Source organism: Hirundo rustica, chromosome 16 (genome assembly GCF_015227805.2).
Source record: "Hirundo rustica isolate bHirRus1 chromosome 16, bHirRus1.pri.v3, whole genome shotgun sequence".
Lineage (NCBI taxonomy): Eukaryota > Metazoa > Chordata > Aves > Passeriformes > Hirundinidae > Hirundo > Hirundo rustica.
In genome coordinates, this window is record NC_053465.1 from 9,059,927 (window position 1) to 9,083,000 (window position 23,074).

The 23,074-nt window shown below is 46.0% G+C and overlaps 2 protein-coding genes across 6 annotated transcripts in view; one reads left to right on the plus strand and one right to left on the minus strand.

Annotated features, from left to right (window-relative positions):
- Positions 1 to 1,117: 1,117 nt before the first annotated feature.
- On the minus strand, positions 1,118 to 5,472 carry TOMM34 (translocase of outer mitochondrial membrane 34). Its single transcript, XM_040079952.1, has 7 exons — positions 5,358 to 5,472; positions 5,180 to 5,279; positions 4,884 to 5,036; positions 4,104 to 4,264; positions 3,693 to 3,837; positions 2,939 to 3,065; positions 1,118 to 2,156 (listed from the first exon to the last, which is right to left on the minus strand). Exons 1-7 carry the CDS (start codon positions 5,470 to 5,472, stop codon positions 2,058 to 2,060), a joined length of 900 nt encoding a protein of 299 aa, XP_039935886.1. The 3' UTR covers positions 1,118 to 2,057.
- Positions 5,473 to 5,562: 90 nt separating this feature from the next.
- STK4 (serine/threonine kinase 4) overlaps positions 5,563 to 23,074 on the plus strand; it is a 47,905-nt gene continuing 30,393 nt past the window's right edge. For 2 of the 5 annotated variants that reach the window (XM_040080122.2, XM_040080123.2), the window contains exons 1-9: positions 5,564 to 5,666; positions 8,066 to 8,146; positions 8,987 to 9,115; positions 10,942 to 11,056; positions 11,601 to 11,765; positions 12,161 to 12,328; positions 12,892 to 13,029; positions 13,668 to 13,796; positions 16,115 to 16,301. In XM_040080122.2, coding sequence (XP_039936056.1) covers positions 5,635 to 5,666; positions 8,066 to 8,146; positions 8,987 to 9,115; positions 10,942 to 11,056; positions 11,601 to 11,765; positions 12,161 to 12,328; positions 12,892 to 13,029; positions 13,668 to 13,796; positions 16,115 to 16,301 — 1,144 coding nt within the window. In that variant the 5' untranslated portion in view covers positions 5,564 to 5,634. Of the gene's footprint in view, positions 5,667 to 7,556; positions 7,658 to 7,762; positions 7,916 to 8,065; positions 8,147 to 8,986; positions 9,116 to 10,941; positions 11,057 to 11,600; positions 11,766 to 12,160; positions 12,329 to 12,891; positions 13,030 to 13,667; positions 13,797 to 16,114; positions 16,302 to 23,074 lie in introns of those variants that run through there. The other 3 variants (XM_058422732.1, XM_040080121.2, XM_040080120.2) reach the window with 3 other exon arrangements.

The window sequence follows — 23,074 nt, forward strand, 5'->3', positions numbered from 1 at the left end:
AGGGAGCTGAGGCAGCAATGCAAATGAGTCTGGAGTCTCCAGCCTGGAGCAGCTGCTGTTTCTGAATGGGGCAGGTGAAGGTGTGTCCCTGTGCCAAACCCTCTCTGTTGCCCTGTGGCCAGCACTACCTGGGAAGTGTCCTGCACAGGGCAGGAGCAGAAGGGACCCTGAGCTTGCAGCAGTGTCTGGTTGCTGTGCATGATCTTTGTTTGCCTGGTGCTATTGCTGGGGAAATCGGGCACAAACAGAACTGCTGTTTTGAGGGGAAGGAGGTGGTGACTGCTGCTACTTAGGGGTGCTGTAACGAGCTGCTGGTGAGAAATGCAGGTACCTGCCATTCAAGTAACAGCAGGGCTGCCAAAAGAATAGCTCTTAACCACGTGAATCCAGTCCTGCTCCATGATTCTGTGACCTTTCTCTGCTTATCCAAGTACTGCTGTGCCTCCACACCCTGAAATCCATCACACCTGCTAAGAGCTTGGGCAAGGGCTGGCTGTGGGATCAATGGAGCTGCCACGCTTAGAAGCAGGAATGGAGTGAATGGAGCAATTTGGGCCCCTTGGGGAAGACTTGTTCCAAGCCCTGGCCCATTACAGCTGATGGAGCACAGCCCTGGGACCTACAAAAAGCTGTTTAATGTCAGGCTAAGATAAGAAGACTTTGTCTCCAATGGCATTAGAGGGATTGCTCTCTAAATTCAATTCAGTGGGGTACCTGCCTGAAACACTGCTGGGAGAGGCAAGGTGGGAAACAAAGATTTCTGAACCCTGACCACGGGCTAGCTTCTGTCTCCTGGTCTGTATTATGAGCTGGATCAGGTCTAGCATTGCCCAGCATCTTACTAGCTGAGGCAGAGTGCAAGGCTGAGCAATGGCTGGAAACCCTGATGCAGTGCTGTGCTCTCCTTGGCGTGCCTTTCCCACCCCCAGTGTCCCTGGAGCTGCAGGCTTTCTGGTTCTCCAAACCCCAATTGGATTTATGAGCCGAGGTCCCTGAAAGAGAAACGTCTCTCACTGTGCAGTGATTGAAGTCCTCTGACAAACAGAGGGGACAGTACAAAGTGATTAAACTTTGGTTTTCCCTTCCCCTATTCCATCCACCAGAAAAAACACAGTCCTAGAGTGAAAATAAACATGGCTTTAATGAGAACGGTTTTAACAGTTCACTAAGTAACACCGAGGATCTTTATCTACCATTTAAAATCAGTGCCATCAATACCAGAGCAGGAGCAATTTAAACATGCATTGAAGTAGTAAGCCAGACCTCTGCTGGGGTATTACTGCAGATTTTCCTCCTTGTAACACCCCATAGCAACTGCTCCAAAAGGCACAGAGGAGCTAAAGTGGTTTAAAAAAAAAAAAAAAAAAAGACAAAAAACCATTGCAAAATTCCCCAGCACCCAGAACCTGAAAGAATAGTGCACAGTGTAACAAGGCAGGCTTAACTTGCTGCTGTTTTCTTAAACGTGCAGAATAATTAAAGAAAGCTGCTACTGTAAACATCTGCCCAGCCACACTAAGCAGCAGAGCCCAGCTGAGGGCCAGCAGGCATCAACGGGGAGAGGGAACAAGCTTGGCCCTGTGCAAGTTAACTCTGCCCCGTCACAAGAAGGGTACGTGGTGCTCTGGCAACTTGCAGCGACTTTCTTTTGGTAATAGCAGCACGAATGCAGCAAAACTGTCACCTGAAAAAGGATTAAACCCCCCGTTTGTAGCTCCTCAGACAGGAACAGCCACTTCCTATGCATCTTAGCCAACATGTAAAGAGTCCCTGAGGCCAATAGTTAAGAGGCAATTTGAATTCAACCAGGAAAATGAACCTAAATGCCTCTGGGGGAGGAGCATTAAAACTATGCATGATCATACAGCCAGCTGAATAGAGTTTGAGACAGATTATGTCTTAACAATCATTGTGCTGGTACAGAACCCCTTAGACCCCAGCAGCACTGGAAGATAGACTTCAACACCAATCCTGCATTGACTGGTCCCTGTATCAACAGAAGGGAGAAAGCTTTGCTCTGCAGTGGAAAAGAAAGCTTTCCTTGTTGCTTGGTTACCCTAGGCTCTGTTCAGTTCTTGCAGTAATCTCAGTGCAGCTGTGTTCTTTGGTTCAGTTTTCAACAAGCTCTTGATGTCGGCAATACTTGATTTGTAATCCTAGAGAGTATTTTTTAAGGGTTAGTGCATTAAAAAGGCAGTTTAAGGCAGAACTACTACCCAGCAACAGAGGCAAAGACAGCACAATAAACCTGTGTCTCCCTCTCTGTAACTGCTCAAGCACTGACCTTGACGTAGCTGCTCTAAAACATGCTCAAACTAGGGCTGAGACAATAATTTCATCACTCCAGAGGATTCTGAGTCCAACACCAATGCACTATCTACTCCAGCACTGACTCCAGAATTTCCCAAGAGCCAAAAAGATAAAGCTCAACATAACGCTGGTCTGTGTGGTGACCAGGGACAGGGTCTGCAGGCAGGGCCTGAACTTGTGTCAGGGGATGGGTTGGGTATCAGGTAAAGGTTCTTCACCCAGAGGGTGGGTGGGCAGTGGAACAGGCTCCCCAGGGCCATGGTCACAGCACTGAGCCTGAGAGAGTCCAAGAAATGTTTTGGAAAACACTATTGGGCCCAGGGTGTCATTGCTGGGGGTGGTGCTGTGCAGGGTGAGGACCTGGACTCGAGGATCCCTGTGGGCCCTTTCCAACTCAGCATATTCTGTGAAAAACAGTTGCCTTCAGCATCTCTAGAAACAGGACCTGACCCTGACAAACTCCTGAGACTCAAATGGCAAAGTGTGATGTCTGACTCTTAGTCGTTAAAGGTCTGGTGGCAGATGTTGTGTAGCACAGAAACAAGCCCTAAAGGGTATCTCTGGCTGTGATCATGCATCAGCAGCCATCCAGTCCTAGCCTAAAGCCCTCCAGAACCTCCCCACTTACCTTCAGCTCTTTAAGTGCTTGAGCACGCCTGTAGAGTGCCTTAACATTCTTAGGATCTAACTTCAGAGCTTCGGTGCAGTCCTGTGCTGCTTCCTTGTATTGCTTCAGGGCCAGGTAACAGAGAGCTCTGCAACACACACGCTTGCTTAGAGACCTTGGGCTGAAAGCAGCACCTACTGCCACAACACACAGAGCAGCACAAAGCTGGACTCCAAAACCATCCTCCTGCCTTAGGCTGTCTTACTTCTTGAGCTTAAGTTTGTTCTATTTACAGGGAGGAAAAAAGGGAAACGGTTTTTCAAAGAGACAAAGAGGAAGAGGTTTAGAGCAGCCTGCTCTAAAGCTAAAGAACCTGCACTTGCACTTCAAGGATGCAGGCTGCTGCCTCTGCTAGTGCAGCATATGCTCTGCTTGCTGCAACTGCCTTAGAAGTACTTTGAGTGTTTAAGAACAGCAATCTGCACTTTGTGGTTTGTAGGAGAGCAGAGACTACTCAACACACCCTTGTCCTGTCAGACAAAGCAGTCAAAGGGAGAAATCCCTTGGCAGCCCAGAGGGGAGTGTCTCCAAGGGGTTCTGTAGTACCTGATCAAAGAATGTTATACTATAGGGGAGGCTGCACTTGGGGTGAACCAGAGGGGGTGGCTTTGTTGTATTCATTAGTTCAGGAGCAAACATTAAACAGTTCTGCCAGGAAGTGCCATGGTGGCTTTTAAAAGGCCGAGAAGTAGTTGGGCAAAGAGCTGAACAGTACCTGTTAGTGTAAGTTGCACATTCCTTGTTGAGCTTTAAACTCTCACTGTACTTCTCAACTGCTTTTTTATGGTTTCCCTTCTTTACAAATTCATTTCCTTCTTCCTTAAGCATTTTAGCTCTCTCCATGCCAGCAGCAGTCTCATCTAAAAATGGTGTGAAAGGATACAGAACTCTATAAAACCAACAAAGATATCACACCTTCACAGAAAACAAATATCCCCATACCAGAGGCAAGACACAGAGACATCAAAGGAACCAGAACCAACCGAAAAGGCTGCGGCAGAACCAGGCCTGGTTCCCCCAGGCCTCAGCCCTGGCTGCAGACACACCAAGCAGGCGTGGCAGCTGTCTTGTTCATCACCCTTGCGAGCTACAGGGCTCTCTGCCCAGCCCAAGGGCACGTTCCCACCTCGTTGTCCCTGTGGTGCAGTTGCAGGAGGAGTGTTTGCCCCAGGGGCCTGGGCAGAAGGAATGCTCCACCTCGTCTGGGCAGCAACAGGCACTGTGGGGATTGGCGGGAGCTTCTGACGCCAGTTCACACCATCCTTCTCCAGCAGGGCTTTAGTCATCCTGGAAGAGACAGCTCCCAGTCACACTGGCTGTTGGCTGCGTAGCCCATGCAGTAGCAGGGTGACTTTTAACCTGGCTTCTGTATTAAGAACAGCATCTCTCTGCTAATTTCTTTACATGCATCCCAGCTAGGTTCATTCTACTGACAAGACATTCGCAGAAAGATTAACTTCACACCAGCAGGGCTACAAATACAACAGGGCACGGGCTGGGGCTGTGACTGCTCAGGTGAGCAAGAGACATGCATTTCACTCCTTGGTGTGGCAAGCCATGAAGCAAAGCAGAGGGCACCAGTAAGAACAGAACTACAGCAGCCTGTAAACAGTAATCATAGGGAAGCTTCAAGAATATGGTACTGAACCTTAGTTCATTATTTCCTTCAAACCAGACACTGAGCAAAGCAAAAACAATCCCGCAAAAATCATTCCCAGACCTTGACCAGCACCACGGAAAGAAGCTCCAGGCACAGAGAGCACGGCCAGGCCTTGCTTCACTGCTGTGCCTGGGACCCAGCTTGGCCGTGCCAGGGCAGCAAGAACGAGCAGGGTTCAGCACGCAGCTGCCCGACTCCGGAGCCTTTCGGTGCTCCCCGCCGCGGGCACCGCGCGGCCTTGGTTACCTGTTCACTCCATCGTGCGCCGCCTGCACGGAGCAATCCACCTGCAGCGCCGTCTTGTAGTCCACATAGGCCAGCGAGTACCTCTCCAGCGCCTCGTACGCCGCTGCCCGCCGCAGGAGGGGCTTGATCCCGAACGGGACCAGCTCGAGGGCGCTGCGGCGGAGGGGACAGAGCGCCGGGGCGCCGTGAGCCAGCGAGCCCCGGGGCCGCCGCCGCTCCTCTGCCCGCGCCGGCCGAGCCGGGGGAAGCGGCTGAGCGCTGCCCCCGGTCCCACCGGGTGTCCCGTCGCCGCTCACCTGGTGCAGTCGGCCACGCAGAGGCTGCAGGCGCCGTCCTTGAGGTGGCAGGCGGCGCGGTTGGCCAGCAGCACGCTGCGCTCCTCGGCGGTGGCATCCCCTGCGCGGGGCACACGCGATTCAGCCGCGATTCGGAGGGGTGCCCCCGCCCGCTCGCCCGCCCCGGGTCGTGCCCTACCTGCGGCTTCCAGCTGCGCCAGCGCCCGGGTGTAGAGCTCGGCGGCCGGGCCGTACTGCCCGCGGCGGAACTCCTCGTTGCCGGCCCGGCGCAGCGCTCCGGGGGACGCGGCCATCGCGCCGCTGCCGCCGCGCCCGGGAAGCCGCGCCCCTCCCGCCGGGGCCGGGGCCGGGGCCGGGGCGGGCGCTCCCCGCTGGCATCCGGCGGCGGGCGGAAGCGGCGGCGGAGCGGTGCCATGGAGCAGTGAGGGACGGAGCCGGCTCGCCGACAGACCGCCATGGAGACGGTGCAGCTGCGGAACCCGCGCCGGTAAGCGCGGGGTGTGTCGCTGTCGGTACCGGGGATGCTCCGGTCCGTGTCACCCGCCGTGCTGTCGCAGCGGCGCCGCGGGCGTGCCGAGCTCCGGCCCCCTCGGTTCTCCGGGGCGCTGCCGCTGCCCGGAGCCGCGGGGCCGTGGGCAGCAATCGCCTGGCACCGGGCAGCGCCGGCGGGTCCCTGCTGGGACAGCACCGCACTCAGGTGGGGAAGCCGCTTAAACTGGAACCCTGCGGAGAAGGCGCTGCCTGCGCTGCTGCGGGAGCTCCCGCCGGGTACCGCGGCTGTACGAGCTGTGCTGGCCCGTGCCGCTGCGGTGACACAGCCCCGGTCACTTGTCCTCCCGTCGCGTCTCTCCCTGGGGCAGTTCTGTGGGGGTCTGTGCCCCCGGTGCCGTGTCCAGGCGCGGTGCCCAGCCCTGGCACTGCCGCCTTCCGCACGCCGGGCGCGCCGAGCCCGGACCCTCGGGGGTTTCGGGGCGACCCCCTTGGGAAGCCGTGAGTCCCCTATCTCGGGCTGCCAGGCCGGGCCGGGGCTGCGGGGCAGCGCTGCAGATCGGCGGCAGCTTGAATGAAGTGTCAGTGTCAGAATCCTATCAGTGGCTCGCAGCTGGGGCCCAGGGAGCGCTTCGGCAGCGAACAAAGGAAGCTGCTGGCGCTGGTCCCCAGTGGCATTGGCCCGTTTGGTTAAACAGCGATGCAGTCTCTTAAAAAAGGAAAAACTAACAAACAACAAAACAAAAGAAAGAAAGAAAGAAAGAAAGAAAGAAAGAAAGAACAAAAAACGAAAAACAAACAAAAAAAACAAACCACACCACCAAACCTTAGTTTTATTCTCTAATTGCCCGTGCCAGTGTTTACAGGCCAGGTGATTAAGATTAGATCTGAATAACAGCAGAGGTGAGATTGGGTTTGTTGCTGTTACATCTGTGCGGTATAAACACCCAGGAGAACGGGAGTGTGTCAGCGGTGAGTGCACTCCGTGGAACAGGACAATGCAAAATATTTGGGCTGCTGGTCTGTAGTAGAAATTGGGCTGTTTGCTGCAAGTGCAGCGGTTGTCTGGTTATTGTGTTTGGGTACATGAGAAGCCTTTTCCTTTTATACTAGTAGAATTTAGGCCCCGCTTTAACAAGAAAGGTCTGCCTCTTCCACTTTTTGGGCTCCTTGGAAATGGTGGCTTATGTGTTTTCTGGTGCTTGTATTACTTGTTTTTCCCCTTTTCCCACACCTTCTTCCCTCTCCATTTTCACAGGGACAAGTAAATTCTGTTCAATGCTTATCTGAGCAGGGAAGCTAGCAGTTACTTTCAGTATTTCACCACTTCCTGAGTCTGCTTCTATATAATGTTTCCTCTGCTTCAGGAAGCCATTGTATGTGCTCCATGCGTGAGCTGCTCCTCCCGTGTGGCTTTTGTACATGACCGTAATAGCCAGGGATTAATGAATGGTTTTTCACTCTGCTTCTGAAGAAATTGGGGAAAAAGGTCATATATTTAATATAAAAATTAGTATTCCTTTGACTGGAGTCCTGATCCTTAGCAGCTGTAAGAGCTTTCAGGAGTAATTTGCGTTTGCAGCCAACCCCGTATGTTTTGCTTTAAACACCAGTCAGTGCTAAAAACTCTGAGGCTCTTAAGTTTCTATGTTTAAAAAACTTGTATGAGCTGGTTTAGGGAGCTTGGACGGGGTTTTGTTGGCTGGTTTTTGGTTTTGTTTATTGTTGTTTCAGATTTTTTTTTAGCTCATGTGAAAATGAAAGAACACTTGTTTGTGGGCTGTTGGATGCTCTTACCACTGACAATCAAATACTGTTTTCAGACCTTTTTTGTTAAGTAGTCCATAGCTGTTTCAGGAAGTTTGCTGAACAGCTCTCCAGTGTAGACTCAAACAAATATGATTGCTCTTGTTGCTTTGTGTACAGGATCTCCCTAAAAGCTGTACTGGGGGAAAGGGGGGCCATGTGAAGAATCACAGCACATGCCAGGTTATTGTTCCAGAAATTATTTCAGCTGACTCTTATTAGCAATACATTTAAGAGGGACGGCATTAAGATCCTGAGAGTCAGATACTTTTTCCTTTTTCCTGATAGAATTTTCCTAGTATGTGTCCAGGCCCATGAAGTTAAGATCTGAAGTTCAGATGTTAAAAATGTACAGGTGAGAGCAGTACTGCCTCCCAACAAATGTATTCCACGCATACTCTAAGCATCAGGGAAGGTGATGTTCCCTTTTTTATGGCCTTGGTAGGTATCCTTACATTCCAGATATTGAAATTTAGCAGCTATATTCAATGGCTTCAAGACTCTGCCATGCTGAGGTGTGACCACCAGCATATAGATCCTGAAACTGCCAAAAAATTAAATGTAATAATTTCTCTCTTCTTACTCTCATAGGCAGCTGAAGAAGTTAGATGAAGACAGTTTAACCAAACAACCTGAAGAAGTATTTGATGTCCTGGAGAAGCTTGGAGAAGGGTATGTTGTGTTGCAGAGGGTCCAATGTACATTTTGCTAGGAACACATCTGTGTAATGAAGGTGTGTTCAGTGGACTCTGATGTTTCGCTTTTGTCATGGTCCTGCTTCTGAAAGGAAGCTACCAACATAGAGACGGTGTTTGGTTAATAACAGAATAAGGAATTTGTTTCCCAAGAGTGCGGTATCTTAATCCAAATAGCAGGTTATGGCTCAGCTGTAGGGAGTTAAAAAGTTACTGAAAAATGCCAGCCTGGAGTTGGTAGAGCTCTGTGGGAACTCAAGAGATTTTGTAGTTCATCCCTGGTTCCTCCTGTGGAAGATCTGCCTGGTGGAAGTGAACTTCAGTGACATTGTGCCCTTTGGTGAGGCAGAGCAGCATGGGAACACTCCAGGGATGACATGTTCACTGCCTTAAGCAGTTTGTTTGAAAAGACTGAGCTGGAAATCTGCCTGGCTGCTGTAAGTGAAGAACTTGGAAATAAGAATGATGATATCTGACAGGAACAAGCAAACCTCTCTGACCAGAGCTGTAGTTCTTGCTGATGCTCAGTTTGTACCCTATGCTGGAAAGAGAGAATTTTAGTTGTTGAATTTGTGCAAAAGGCCATTCCAAAGCTGTGGTCAGTGTAACGATGGTGTGCTCTTTTCCTCACTGTCTCTGTGCTGAATAATTTGTATTACAGTGTTTAGAAATTCTGGGCTGATTATTTACATTAAAATGCAAAATATTTTTAATAAAAGGATAGTTAATGTTTTACCTGATGGTTACACTTGCAAAGAGCAAAGCCGTAACATTTGCATTTTTATATTCATTGTTTGTTTAATGGTTTGTTTTCTAGTTCTTACGGCAGCGTGTTCAAAGCCATCCATAAAGAAACGGGTCAAGTTGTTGCAATTAAGCAAGTTCCTGTGGAATCTGACCTGCAAGAGATCATAAAGGAAATATCCATAATGCAGCAATGTGACAGGTAAGTGTGCACTGCCTGTGTTATTGATACCCAAGGACAAGTATCGCCTGTGACCTGGCATTGAATCAAATAAAAGCCATGATTTTGCCTTAAATGTTTTTTAAAAGGCTGGACTTGTACAACCAAGTTACCTCGCATCAACTGAGTCACCTTAGCTGAACATTTGGGTAGTGCAAAGGTAAGACAGCAGAACCGTAGCTTGCAGCAGGAGAGAGCCCTGGGCTGAGTGGAGTAACCCTGCACTGGCTGCAGCCGAGAGCCAAGCGTGCTGCCCTGCTGCCCGGGCACCGGCTTCTTGGACAGGGGGAACTTGATTGTGTGTGTGCTGAGCAGCAGCTTCTGTGCCCACGGGGCTGCTGGCTTCCCAGCAAGGCCTAGGAAACTAGAAGGAGGTTTATTGTTTCTTTTTTAAAGGGCACGTGGATGAGAGCCACTAACGCATGGCTGCTCTTGCATGTGCACAGCCTCCGTGCTGTCACCTGCTCGGGTGGCAGGACTGTCCTTCCTGGTCCTCTGTGCCTGTGCAGGCTCTGCTGCAGTACGAGCTGGCTGCTGATCGGAGCATCCCCAGAATAACCTGCTGGCAGCTCTGTGGGCTGATGGTTGTCCCGCTTTGTGCATGTTTTTATAGGAAAAGATGCTGCAGTGACTTAGCCAGTGAAGAGCCTGTGGGTAGGGAAGACCCTCTCAAAGTCTGAGGCTGAAGGTTTAAAATACACTCATTTCTTTGGTATTACGAATCTGGCCTTAGGAAACACTACTTTGAAGTGAAGGAACACTACTTTCCTGTGTGGAAAGCCATTTAAAATAAATTACATGAGCAGTATAAAACTGTGGTCCCAGTCACTTACTCTATTGCATTCCACTCTGACCGTAGTTAGATGAAGATGACTTTGGGGCAGGCAGCAGAGTGTACCCTGAAAAGAAATTATTCCTGAAAAATCTGACTGCGTAACTTGAAATGCGTTACTACTTTCTCTTAAATTAAATATTAGTCTTGTAAGCCCCAAAGTGACACCTTACAGGCGTGAACAGCAGAGGGAGTGAATCACTGGAGCATCACATTTTCTGTGCAAGCATTTCTGTGCAGTGTGACTGACTTGCTAGTTTTCAGGTTTTTTCATTAGAAAATGTTCAGCAGAGAATAGATCAAACGCACTTTTGTTCCTTAGCTCCAGTCCCATCAAATCAGGGACAGTCTTTCTGTTAGTTTCTGCTTTACCTTTTCCAGAGGACACTGTACTTTACTAGGTTGTTTGCTTTTTGGGCAGCCAGATAGCTGACTGAGACAGAGTCTTGGGTGGTGCTGAGATCCTAATATATATCCTGGACTAAATTGAAGAGATAAGTAAGTTCATGTGATAGTGAGGGAACATTTGTCTCAGTGAGCATGATAGAAAATTGTGGGCTTTATTTAATGTTTCCCTTTGTTTGCAGATGCTCTGCAGCAGCTTTACCAGGGGCTGCTGTGGCCTGTTTCCCATTCCCTTGTCCTGCCCCAGCACTGACCCTGCTGTCACCAGGTTCAGGGAGCTCAGCCAGACCGAAGGCTAATCACTCCTTGTTTCCATGGGATTTGTTGGACAGTTCAGCTCCCTGGAGTGACTTACTGGCAGGTCATATGAGCCCTGCTGTGGAAACAGGCTTGGCAGGACTGGGGAGCCCTGTGCAGGATTCGGGGTGCTCTGGAATACTTCAGATCTGGGTTTCAGTGGCACTTCAGCACCGAGTTTCTAAAATGTACTTAGGGTCTCTGCAGTGTATTGTGCTTATTCAGTGATGCTGGTTACTGGTGTTTGACCCTTTGTTTCATCCTTTTTTCCTAGTCCTCATGTGGTGAAATACTACGGCAGCTATTTTAAGAACACAGACCTGTGGATAGTCATGGAGTACTGCGGCGCTGGATCTGTGTCTGACATCATTCGATTACGAAATAAAACCGTACGTGCTTTCTGCTTTGAGTGTATGGATGGGAATGAGGCTGTGCAGCAACAAAGCTTAAAACCAGCAATTCCACATAAATAGTTAAGAGTATTTAGGGCATAACTCTCAGTGTTCAGTGCCTGATACAACCATTAGCTATAACTTGAGATGCAGGTCTTGTTCCTCTAAAAATGAGGAAACTGATTACACTGAGTATTTGGTTATCTGGATAATTTAATTGGTGGAGCAGGTTTTGGTATGTTTGCTTTCCAGATTGATTCCAAGTAAGACCCTGCTTTGCCTTTCTTTGGTTATTGCAGGATAAGAATTACTAGTTGGGTAAGGCTTATGGCACGTGAAATGTGGGAGTGTGTATAGGTGTGCTGGTTGTGATCTAATTCTGCCTCATAATGCTGTAAGTCACTAATTCCCCACTGGTATGGCAACCCTTAATGAAGGCAATTAAGTGGCAATTAGTGAATCTCAGTAAAACGCAGACCAAAGCACAAGGGTGCTGTGTCTCAGCCACTGATTCATTGGCAGTAACTCTTCCCTTCTTCAGCTCACAGAGGAGGAAATTGCTACAATAGTGCAATCGACCCTGAAAGGACTGGAGTACCTGCATTTTATGAGGAAAATACACAGGGACATCAAAGCTGGAAATATATTGCTAAATACAGAGGGACATGCTAAACTTGCTGATTTTGGAGTGGCAGGACAGCTTACAGTAAGTAAAACCAGGGTGGCTGTGTACGTTTCAGTTTATCATTTTAACCTGTGTGGGAGTGTGATGGGATTGTGGTGACTGACAAATTGTTCATAGCTGCTTTTTCGCACTTTGCATCAACATGAGATGCTAAAGCAGCAGCAGATTAGAGCAGATCTTCCTCTGTGGAAGCTGTTACAACCAAGTAATGGTTTGCAATGGCATTTACTGCTTTCTTTACGATACTTTTAAATTCTGTGAGCATGTTTTAATTGTTCTTTGCAGGCTTCCATATTCTAGTCTTGCTGTGTCTAATAATCTGCATGCATGCAAGATAATCAGGGTGATAATTCATTAATGACTGTTTGTGGCTAATACAGCTGCCACTGTCTGGATCTTTATCCTTCTCTCCTCAGGACACCATGGCAAAGCGGAACACAGTCATAGGGACCCCGTTTTGGATGGCTCCAGAGGTGATTCAGGAAATTGGGTACAATTGTGTGGCAGACATCTGGTCCTTGGGAATCACTGCAATAGAAATGGCTGAAGGAAAGCCACCCTATGCAGATATTCATCCCATGAGGGTAAGGACTGTGGCCTTAAATGTATCGCTGTATGGAAGAGGTTTGATATCATAGCTGGCTGAATCACATATCAGCATGCAGTCTTGCTTTTAACATATAGGACAGGTTGTTTAATGTCAGTTCTTTCTACTGTTGATTAAATTAAAAATGGGTCTTTGTCAAGAAGAACCTGCATGGGAATAAAAAAATCACAATCCTCCTCTGTCAAGACATAGCTGACGCTCTGTGTTGGACGTGAAAGATATTTTCAGCTGGAATATCCAAAGTGGATTTTTTTTTTTTTTTAATGCAAGCACAAATTTTAAAGACTTGAAAATGTCAGTTTCACACTTTTGGAGCACATAATGGCTCAGGCAGGTGTGAGCACCTAGTGAGAAAAGTCTGTTTTCCTGCTACTTGATCCCTGTGAGCAGATTTGTGTGTAACGTTGGCACAAACTCCTCAGAGGCAGCACCTTGAAAAGTCCACTGTCCTGTAGTACCAGCGTCTGCTTGGGTGCATTTATGTTGAATTGTCACTTTTAAGCTTTGTTGTGGCAATCTGAAGTATTCTTCTGCTTTCAGGCAATTTTCATGATTCCTACCAATCCACCTCCAACATTCCGGAAACCAGAGCTCTGGTCAGACAATTTCACAGACTTTGTGAAGCAGTGTCTCGTGAAGAGCCCGGAGCAGCGAGCCACTGCGACACAGCTGCTGCAGGTCTGCCTTTTCTTGGGGGAGCATAAGCTCTGGGGGAGGCTTGCCCAGGGTGGGCTGTGCTGTGTGGCTCTCGAGATGTTGGTTTCGTTTCTTGCTGCTCCTGCTCACTACAGATTTTACTTTTTAATAACTCATTGTAAAAATCTCACACTCAACTTCAGCTTTTCAGTTCTTCTCCAAGAACCAGTCTGACTTCAACTTCCTTTGTCTTCTCTGGGCGGTTTTTGTTGTTTTGTTGGTTTGGATTTGTTGTTTTATTTTGGAATTCCAACCAGCACTGCCAAGAAACTGTCTCTGAAAACACAAAACAGGGCAGGCTAAATGTGGCTGGTTGCTCAGAATGTTCCAGGCATGGTCATGGTCTGTGTAATTGGTTCTTGACAGCTAAGCTAAGGAAAAAAGTAAGAAGAGCTGTGGGAGGTGAATGAGCCCAAGGTCTCACATCAGTTGTGCCCTTGGAGGAGGGCACAACTTGTTTGGAGGGTGGAAGGTCTCGCTCCTGTGCCAAACTGGATCTCTATTTTAGTAATGTTTCAGGTTAAACCTTAATTTGATTTGAAGTAGGCCATAGTAACAGTGTTTTACTGTTCTGTCCTGCTTTGGATGCAGTGCTGATTGGTTTTTAAAATATTCCCCAGCATCCATTTGTTAAAAGTGCCAAAGGAGTATCAATTCTGCGGGACCTGATTAATGAAGCAATGGACATCAAGCTGAAACGCCAAGAGGCACAACAGCGTGAACTCGATCAGGAGGATGAAGAAAATTCAGTGAGTATTTAATAGCAGCAGTGTGTAAAGTCCAAACTCTTGCTCCTTTCATTAGGCTTAAGTGCTTCAGGTTTTGTCAATATTTTGTCCAATTGCCAGTGGATTTGACTTAGTTCTGGAGTTTTCTGCTTTATGACTGTGTAACCTGATGCTTGGTCCTGCTCAAGCTGTGTTTGAATGGGACAGGCAGCAAGTATGGGGTACTGTTCACATTATGGTGTAGCTTGAGAGCTGGGATTGAGCTGGGCTACAAAGTGCTGAATGCAGAGGGTTTGATTCATTTTCCCAGTTGGATTATGTTATTTATGCCGTAGTGAGAATTTTTTCATTGTAGATTCAGGTCTTAGACCGCTCTCCTCATATAGAATAATAATATCATCTCTGATGCACTGTGATATAAGTCTGTTGTGTTGTTTTACCATTGTGCTTTAGAACATCCCTTGTAGAAACTTTCTTCTACACAAGAGCAACCGACAGAAGCCTGAGGTGAGGGCATGGGAAGTGCTCAGGGCTTGCTGTGAATTTCAGTTCGGCTCTTTGTTTCAGTGGTTACAGCATGTGGATTTGGGAAGCATGTTGAAAGCTGGTTTTTGAGCCTCTGCCTGCTTCAGCCTGAATAAATGAAACGGGCAACCCAAGGCGTTGTATGCCAGCCCTGCTCAGGGGTGACACTTGAGCAGCATGGTCACGGTGTCTGTGCTGAACACGTTGTGCATCTGGTTTTGCAGTCTAGGACTGGATATTTATTCAGTGTGGAAGTAACTTTATTGGTCATGTTGCCATGATGTCGATTCTACGAGTACTGTTCCTGCCCTGAGTTTTGTCTTTGCCATCCCTTCCTCGTTTCTGACTGGTCTGGGGTCACAATGCTGAGATGGTGTCTGTGTGGTGGAGCTGAGTCTTCTCTGTTGGTGTGTGTGTTCTCCTGAAGCTTCTCTACTCTGTTTTTGCTGGCAGAAAAGCTTCCCAAATGTTTCCCAAGTGCTGTGAAAATTTCTGATGTAATCCTTTGTTAAATGATGTGTAGCTAACAAATTTATTACTTCCTCTCACCCACTCAACTCCACACAAAATTAATTCTCCTCTCTTAACATCTTGTGTCATTTTCTCCTCTCTTGTTATTGGTTTTGTGGTTGGGAAGTAAATTTTATTTACTTATTAACACTCCTGACACAACAGGTAAAATGCTGGGGACACCAGAATGTGGAGAGGTGACTTCTTTCTTTCCAAGACCTTGAGATGGAGTATTACAGCTTGATGTGCAATACCTGTGTGTTTTCCTTCTAACACTAACACAGATCAGTAAGGCCATGGTCACATAAAGAATGTGAACTTCATCCTCAGAACAAAACATGAGCATCTCATCTAAGGTGAGGTGCCTAGAAACTCTACTGTAAACCTAGAAAGGGACTTCTGTTCATGCAGTTGGATAGCTGGTCCACATTTCCAAGAAACCAAATGGATTGTGGAAATCTTCACCCTGTTCTTCATTAAATCTTAGTCACAACACGCACTTAGTGAAGCACACACCACCTGATGGAACTGCCACCTTTGGCTAACATAACTCTGCCAGGAAGTTCTTCTGCCAGAATTGGTTTGAAGAGGTTGTGTTTTCCTAAAGGATCAGTCTCCAAAGCCGTGGCTGCAGTAATTCCAACTCTTGTTATTAGTCCCTTTAAACAAATGGAAAGATCAGAAGTCATTTTCATGGAAAAAAGTTACCAAACTTTGATAATTTATTTGAATCCTTTTTAAAGATCTACAAATGTAGTTCATTTTTCTTCAGTGCTCCTGAAGTTTACAATGAGTAGAGCTACCTAAATGTTAGAAATAGGAAAAAACCAGGATGAGGGTGTTTCTTTCCATGTGCCACCTACCCTCCAGACCTCGACCTGATGCTGTCAAGTGACTCACTGGTGACTCCTCAGTGAGCTGTGCCACTGGAGACAGTGGGTTAGGGTCAGCTCTCAGAACTGCCTGCATGGGTAGAAACGCTAATGACTGACTGAGTGTTCTAATCTACTCTTACAAACACGACACCAGCTCAGAAAGGAGATACAACTTGCACTGAGGAGTTTCTGCTGATTATTTATCTGATCTCTTATTTATCCTGCTGGCAGAAAAGTATTCATTAGTTTTCATTACCTGTTTGGAGATGACAGGGAGAGAACGAAATGCATAAACCAAAAGTTGCTTCTGTGTGTGTGTCTATAAAAACCTCTGGATTCGTGTGACTTGCCAGTGTCCTTAAAGACAGACATTCTTCATGAGACTTCACCACCATCAGTAAAACCTACATTTGCGGCTTGTTTGAACAGGAGGAGGATGAGACGGATTCGGGTACCATGGTGAGGGCGAGCGGGGATGAAACTGGCACAATCAGGGCTGTGAACACCATGAGTGATGGAGCCAACACCATGATAGAGCACGATGGCACCCTGGAGTCCCAGCTGGGCACCATGGTCATCAACACCGAGGAGGAGGAGGAGGAGGGCACCATGAAAAGTAAGAAAACTTCTCTGATTTCTAGCCTGTTTCTTAAATCTTCATGTGGGCTATGATACATATTCCCAACCTGCTTTGATATTTTTGGGAGGTTATTTTGTCTTTTGGTTGTAGGGAACCAAGACTCATAGGTCAGTGCCCTCTGGCAAGAGAGAAACCTTTCTAGGTCCAAGTTTCAGCACATGATTTATAGTCTTGCACTTCATATAGCTGAAGTGCACAATTTCCACAAGCTTTTGTGCTAATCAAATAAGATCTGATTCTAGGTAGTAGTTCTGGGGTGTTTTTTGTCAGTTCTATTTTGCTGAGTTTTGTATTTTTCACAGAATATAGAGGGGGATTCTAACAAGGGGTTAATCACAAATTGTGTGTTGCTTTAGATGGTGATCTGGCTGTTACCTGGCCTTCGGAAGCAGTCAGTCTGTTTTAGGAGTGATGCATTCAGTGAAGAGACAGATTTATGAAATGACAGATGCATTGCAGGCTTCACCCCAGCTGGACACACGTGGCAGGGGTTGGCATCTCTCTAGACTGGTGTGCTTGCTTCTTTAGCGTTGCTGTACTCACTGAGGACAGCCGACTGAGATGTGTTGCTGTTTCAGACATTCAAGCTGAAAAATCCATGCTGCCCTAAAACAGGAAAGCTTACTAAGGCCACAAGCCTTGTCAGAGGATGTAAGGTTTAAAATTATGTGACTGATAGTCTATGGAAGACCTTACAGCTTGAGCTGCAAAAGGGTTGAGAGCATTTCTTAGATTAAAGGAATGGCAGGGAGAACCTTCCTGGAAAAGTATCGCTGCAAGAAAAGGAATCTTTTCTGAATTATGAATTGTCATAGAAAGCCATTCCCACTGGTTTGTTAACCTCACAGTCCTGAGGCAGAGGTAGTCAGGGGTGTCTCAGCTGGCCAGCCTGGATGTTTATTTGCTCAAAGATTGGGGAAAGTGCTGACCGTGGGCTTAGCAGTACTCAACGTATGACCATCACATGCAAGGCTTGTTCTTTTGGCACCAGCACTGCTTCCAAAGGCTTCCTTGCCCATCTGATATTGAGCCTTTAGCTGTTCTTCACAGGAGCCTGGGAAAATCCTTTCCTCAGGAATTTCTGTGCTGAAAGCTTCCTCCCTGTCAGCGCCCTTTGAAGCTTATGAAAGGATGTTGGGTTTGAGAGGGAGATTTCAGCACAATCCCTTTCAAGATTTTTCCAAACTTTGGTAAACATGATTCAGCACATCAAAACCCAGCATTGTCAGTCCATGGGGCAGCAAAAGACAATGGTGTGGTGGGACAAGGTTGGTCCATCAGGGAGATGGATGGATGCTTAAAGCAGCAAAAACATCATCCAAAGAAAGGGACACCTCAACAGTATTAAATAAACCTGGTGAAGCTGCAGTTTCTTTTCCAAGACAGCGCTGATAGTTTCTCATCATCAGTGTGTACTGTTCCATTTCATGGCTCCCAGTATCAGAGGCTTTGCTGGCTTTGCTACACTGCAGGCACTGTGTAACTGAAGCACCTCTGGAGTTTATCCTCCGTGCTTGACACGTGCTTGTCTTCTCGCTCTCTTTTTAAGGCACAGTGCTTTTCACTCAAAGGCTCCTCGCGCTGTCTGTGAGGTGGTGCTCAGAGGCTCGAGGAGATGCCTTTGACAGTACCTCTTTGGCAAGGACATGCTGTGGTTTTGAGCAGGGTGCGTTACGAGGATGCAGCCATGCCTTTACCACAGGGCAGCTCTACCCTCAAGAGGGAGCTCCGCGACAAGCTCCGACACCTCCAGAGCTCCGGGACTGGAAAGAGTTTTTATTTTGAACCCTTCTTAAGGAGGCTTCAGGCTCCTTAAAACCTCTGTCCTTCAGCTGTGCCAGGTGTTGACAGCCAGGTGTGTGGCAGCGGTGCTGCAGGAGGCATTTGGGGGTTCTGGAGGTGGTGGTGACGCAGGGACCGCTCCCTGCCCCTGGGCTTCACCCAGTGGTGCCCGTGAACCCACTCTCTGCTGCAGCTTGTGCTGTGTTTTACCCGCTTGTAGCTTCATTCAACAAATCTGATGCTTATGAAAATGAGAGCTTCACCTCAACACCTTTTTCTCCTCCTCCTTTGCTAGTGTGACTCTGGAGTGCTGGCTGCTGCACGGAGCAGTTCTCAGTTTGTTTTGGGGATGCAAGGCAGTGTCTCTGAGCAGCTTGCCCTTCACTAGAATTCCCTCCAGATCCATTTTTCAGCTTGCCACTTACATTTTCATAGCATTCAGTTAAATGCATTTGGCCCTAAAGCTCATCAGCCTGCTGCGGAATCCTCTGGAGAAAGTGCTTTTTTTTAATCCTAAATATAAATATAATAATGCTGTTTGAGAACAACTGAGTTTTAAGGAGCTTCATTGAATAATATTTTTAAAGACATCTATATGTATTTTTTGGCAGTTGGTGTTATGACTCACAATAGAACCTATTTTTAAGTCAATAAAAAACTTCTGGTTAGTTTTTTACATGGCGTTATAGCTTCCCTAGGTGTCCTGGACTTTTTAACTGCAGGCTTATGAAGTTGTGTTCTAGCCCTTCTTTCTAATTAAAAAAATAAATCTGTCTTAACTAGTTTTTTGTTTGGTTCTACTTCTTTTTAATGTTAAAAGTGTTTAAAGTGTTGTATTTCAGTGTTTTATAGATAGGGTTGTCTTAGAAATCTCTAGCAAACAACTTCCAATAGCCTTGAAAGTGCAGACAGCTTCCAGTAGACTTGAAAGTGATTCTTGCATAAATCAATTTGTGACGTCTTAGGCTCCGAGGAATCTTAAATTCCAGTATTTTACATTGTAGGGGAAGTTTTGTTTTGCAGTCAATTGAGCTGTAATTGTGTTTGCCTAAATTCTTTCATTTGCTTGGCTTTATTCGGGGCACTCAATATAAATAGTCAGGCAGCATTAAAAATGTCACAGTGACATTCTGTTACACATTCTGAAAGCACTCAAGTGATTGCCTGAGACCGCAGATACTAAATTGTGCTGCGACACATTTTACTTCTAAATCGATTGCTGAAAGATTACTTATGGATTGCAGTTAAACTATTCCAGGAAAACTTTAAATGTAGCTGGAGAACTATGGATGAGCGATGATTTGTAATAACAGACATTTCCATTGTGCTTGAGAGCTGGAATAACTTTTGAGCTGTTAATATGTCTGGAAATGTCCTTTTTTAATTTTCCTATGAGAGGATATATGGTGCTAGTAAACAATGAAGGATTTTTTACTCTTTATGCTTTTACTCTTCCTCTTTGTGCTTTACTTGCTGTACGTGTTTAGATGGTGGAATCTTGGCATGAATTTGTCTCTTTGATTTAAAGAGTGGAACGTAATTTTATAATAACGTTGCCTTCCTTGAACCCTGCAATATGATCAGATCCAAGTGAAATTGGATCTAGTTAGTCTAGTACTATAATCTGCCCTGTTTTCTCTGTTAAAGCACATCCTGCTTGTTTAAGCACAAATAATTGATGGATTGTATTGGGCAACGCAGAACTGCCCACAATAATGTGAGTTGGGCTGTCTGGTGTTTGGGTTGAGATGAATGAAGGATCTGGAGACAGGGGAAGGGTTGTGGGGTTTTTGTTCACGTGGCACACATTCTGTGCAGTGTCTGGTGCAGAGGAAGACCAGAAGCTTTAATAACACTATTGTCTCTTCCTTGATAATGTAATGTGCTGGTAAAAAGTCTTTAATGTTAAAAAAAAAAATAAAAATCCAGTCTTCATTCTTGCACAATTTGAGGTGGCTTGGGTTTTGTTGTGCTTTCACCATGCCCACACTGCTGAGCATGGTTGTGCCATTTTAAAAAAGTATTTCCCCTTTTGAGGGGGAACTGGGCTTCATTAGCAAATTAAATGAGCTAAGATGCAAACTTGGCAATTTCCTATTTGAAAAATGATTCAGAGTAAGCTTGTCATCTTGGTGGCTGTGTGAGACATCCAGTGGGTGACACTTAAACCTAAGCCAGAGAAATGTTTCTGCCAAGACTCAGGAAACGTTTTCTCCCCGTGAATTAACCTGAGATTTTTCACGTTAAAGCCATGACTGTAAAACCTGCAGCGTGAGCAGCAGAGTGAGAATGGGTGGCAGAGGGATTATGTAATAGCATTAATATTGTAATTGACTAAAGTGTTGCTGGTGTATAGCTGATGGAGCCACAGATGATAATATCATTAGTTGTCCAGAGAAGTGCAGTGGCACGTTTTCCAAATTGCTCATGTAGCTACTGTGGAGAATAACTCCACATCTTGTCAGGATTTACATCATGTGTGCATCAAAGATATTGCCCAAAGGTACTTGTTTTGCCTCTGGTTTTCTCCGTGGACAGTAAGAGCTCTTTGCAGCAGCTTCCCACTACTTAGTGTTACTAATGTCCAGTGGTGCAGTTCTGTGTTTAAAGAAAATTGGTCCATTTAGTCATAATTGAACCATAAAACACTCTCAGCATTATGCATTTAAATAACATGCTGCTTATGCAAACTCCTACATTGATTAAATTGTTCTTGAACTGTGAGAATCATCCTACTGCCACTTTTGGGGTGTGGAGAATACAAATCTGCACAGAGAAATGTTGCTTTGCTTCTTGATTTTTAATAGCAGCCTTGCTGGCAAGCTTGACAAGAGCAGTGGCCAGCAAAATTTGCTTAAGAGTATTAAGCTGTGTGAACGTGCAGACAGAATTTCCAAGGGATGGGAGGTGTTGTGTCGTTTTGTTGTGGGTTTTTTGTTGTGTGCTTTGTTTTTCTTTTTGAACACTGGCCCTAGTAATTGAAATACTGGATCTGTCCTGGCTGCAGAATGAAGAGAAGTTAAGTTCAGGATCTAAGGGGGACGTTTGTCTACCTTTGGTTGTCCTGCACGTTTGACAAAGCTTCATTGCTAAGACAAAGTTAATTATCTGTTTATCTTTTCAGAGATACTGAAACTGGAGAAAGAGTGTATGTGTTTAACAGCTATTTTTTGCTGGTTTTAACAGCACTCCTGTACTTATTAGGGTGGGGGATAGAAAGTAGGAGACTTTTTTTTTTCTGGACAGAAGCATTTTTCTTGGAGAAGATGGGAGGTGTGTTTAACAGGGTCCTGAGCACTGTGCTTCAGGAGACTCAGCCAAGAGACAGAATAGTAGTAGATCACTTAGTAAGTACATCTCTGTCCCATGCACATTTGTGCATTTGCACATACAGGCAAACTGGAGCCTCTTCTAAGAATAAACTCACTCCCTTCTGGATCAAAATAAATCCTGGAGAAAGCCTTACTCCTAAGCAGGAATAAGAAAAACTCTTAAATTCCTTCATTGCAGAAGTTTAAAACCAAATTTGTTTCTACCAGCAGATTTTCAAGCTTCAGGGGAAAAAAGATGTTCATTGCAATGTTGTTTTCTGTCCTCTCCAGATAAGCAAATGAGTTTCTGCCTTATGAATAGGAAGGGAGTTGGGAAGTGGTTCCTTGGTTCTGTGCCATCTGGGGAGCCTGAGCTGTTACCCACAGGTGCTGGATGTGAAGACTGCATCACTCCATCCCTGCTGATGAGGTTGTTTCTCATTAAGGTTTGTGAGGAGCTGAGGCAGAGGATGCAGAATAGGAAATGTTCACTTCTTTCTCGATGCGCCCTCGCATCTCGCTGCCTGTCACGCACTCTGGCTGCTGGAATAAATTAGCAATTCAAGCTAATGAGGTGAAAGACATGAGGTGGCCACTGAAAATCTGTGATGGAGGAGGAAAGCTGCTCTATATTTATAATCATGTCTGAGATTTAAAGCAGGGGAGAGCTAAAAGGGGGTAACCTGGCCTTAAGCACCTTGAATTACTCTGAGGATTTCCTCCCCTATTTTTGGAAGGGTTCTCGCTGTAGATGTTGCAGCTTTGGGTGAGTGTTGGTGCTCTTCTCCTCAGATGTCTTTCACACCTTATTCATTAAGAGATGTAGGTTGATTTTTATGTTCTTATTAATAGCAGAACCTGTTGGGAGTGTTTTGGTTTAATTTAATTTGAGATAGGCCATAATTATGGGAAGACTTGTCCTCATAAAGAGATAAAAAGTCTTACGTGTTCTGCTTTTAATACTAGGAAATTTCAGCTCCTCTTTCCATGGGATAAACTTATTAACGATGGAGCAATTTGTGCTCTGGTTGAGTAATTTGACATCTCTCTTCTCTGCTGCTTAAAATGACTCAGTCCTCTTCAGACTGTACAAATTATGCTGTCCAGCTGCTAAAGTTCATCTGTGATCTCTAAAAAATAGCCCAAAGCAAAGAAAACTGCAGTTCCATTTGAAATTTAATATTGATGAAGTGTTGCTTACACATGACCGTCAGGCACTTTTTTGTGCATCCTAAGTATGTATTTTCAGTCTTAAAGTTACATAATTGAATGTAAAGCAGCGGCTTACTGAGATTAGTGAGGACTAAGGCTTAGTAGAGATTGCAGCCTCTGAATTTTTGACAAATGCACGTCCCAAGGATCGCGTTTTAGTTCAAAATCACTAATGTAGTAATTGATCGCTTCATTGTTGCCAATTTATGTCAACTTCATTGTAAATTAATTTGTAGCATTATCTCCTGACTGTTCCCAGCCATAACTCCAGCTCCAATTTCTGTGGTATAGAGAGGAAATCTAATCATTGTGGCTTCAAGAACAGGAATTTAAGTGTTAACTGTATAAACTGCTTAGAGTAAAGTGCACACAAAATGTGTTCCTGAGGTTATCTTACTCTCCCTCTCATGGCAAGCTTTGTAACTCCAGAATATTCACCCTAGG

Excerpts from the sequence above, each read along its gene's own strand:
- TOMM34 (XM_040079952.1), bottom strand. The coding sequence starts at position 5,472 with ATGGCCGCGTCCCCCGGAGCGCTGCGCCGGGCCGGCAACGAGGAGTTC. Across the intron at positions 3,838-4,103 it reads TGCACCACAGGGACAACGAG|ATGAGACTGCTGCTGGCATG; the intron begins GTGGGAACGTGC and ends CACCATTTTTAG. Across the intron at positions 2,157-2,938 it reads AAGCACTTAAAGAGCTGAAG|GATTACAAATCAAGTATTGC; the intron begins GTAAGTGGGGAG and ends AATACTCTCTAG.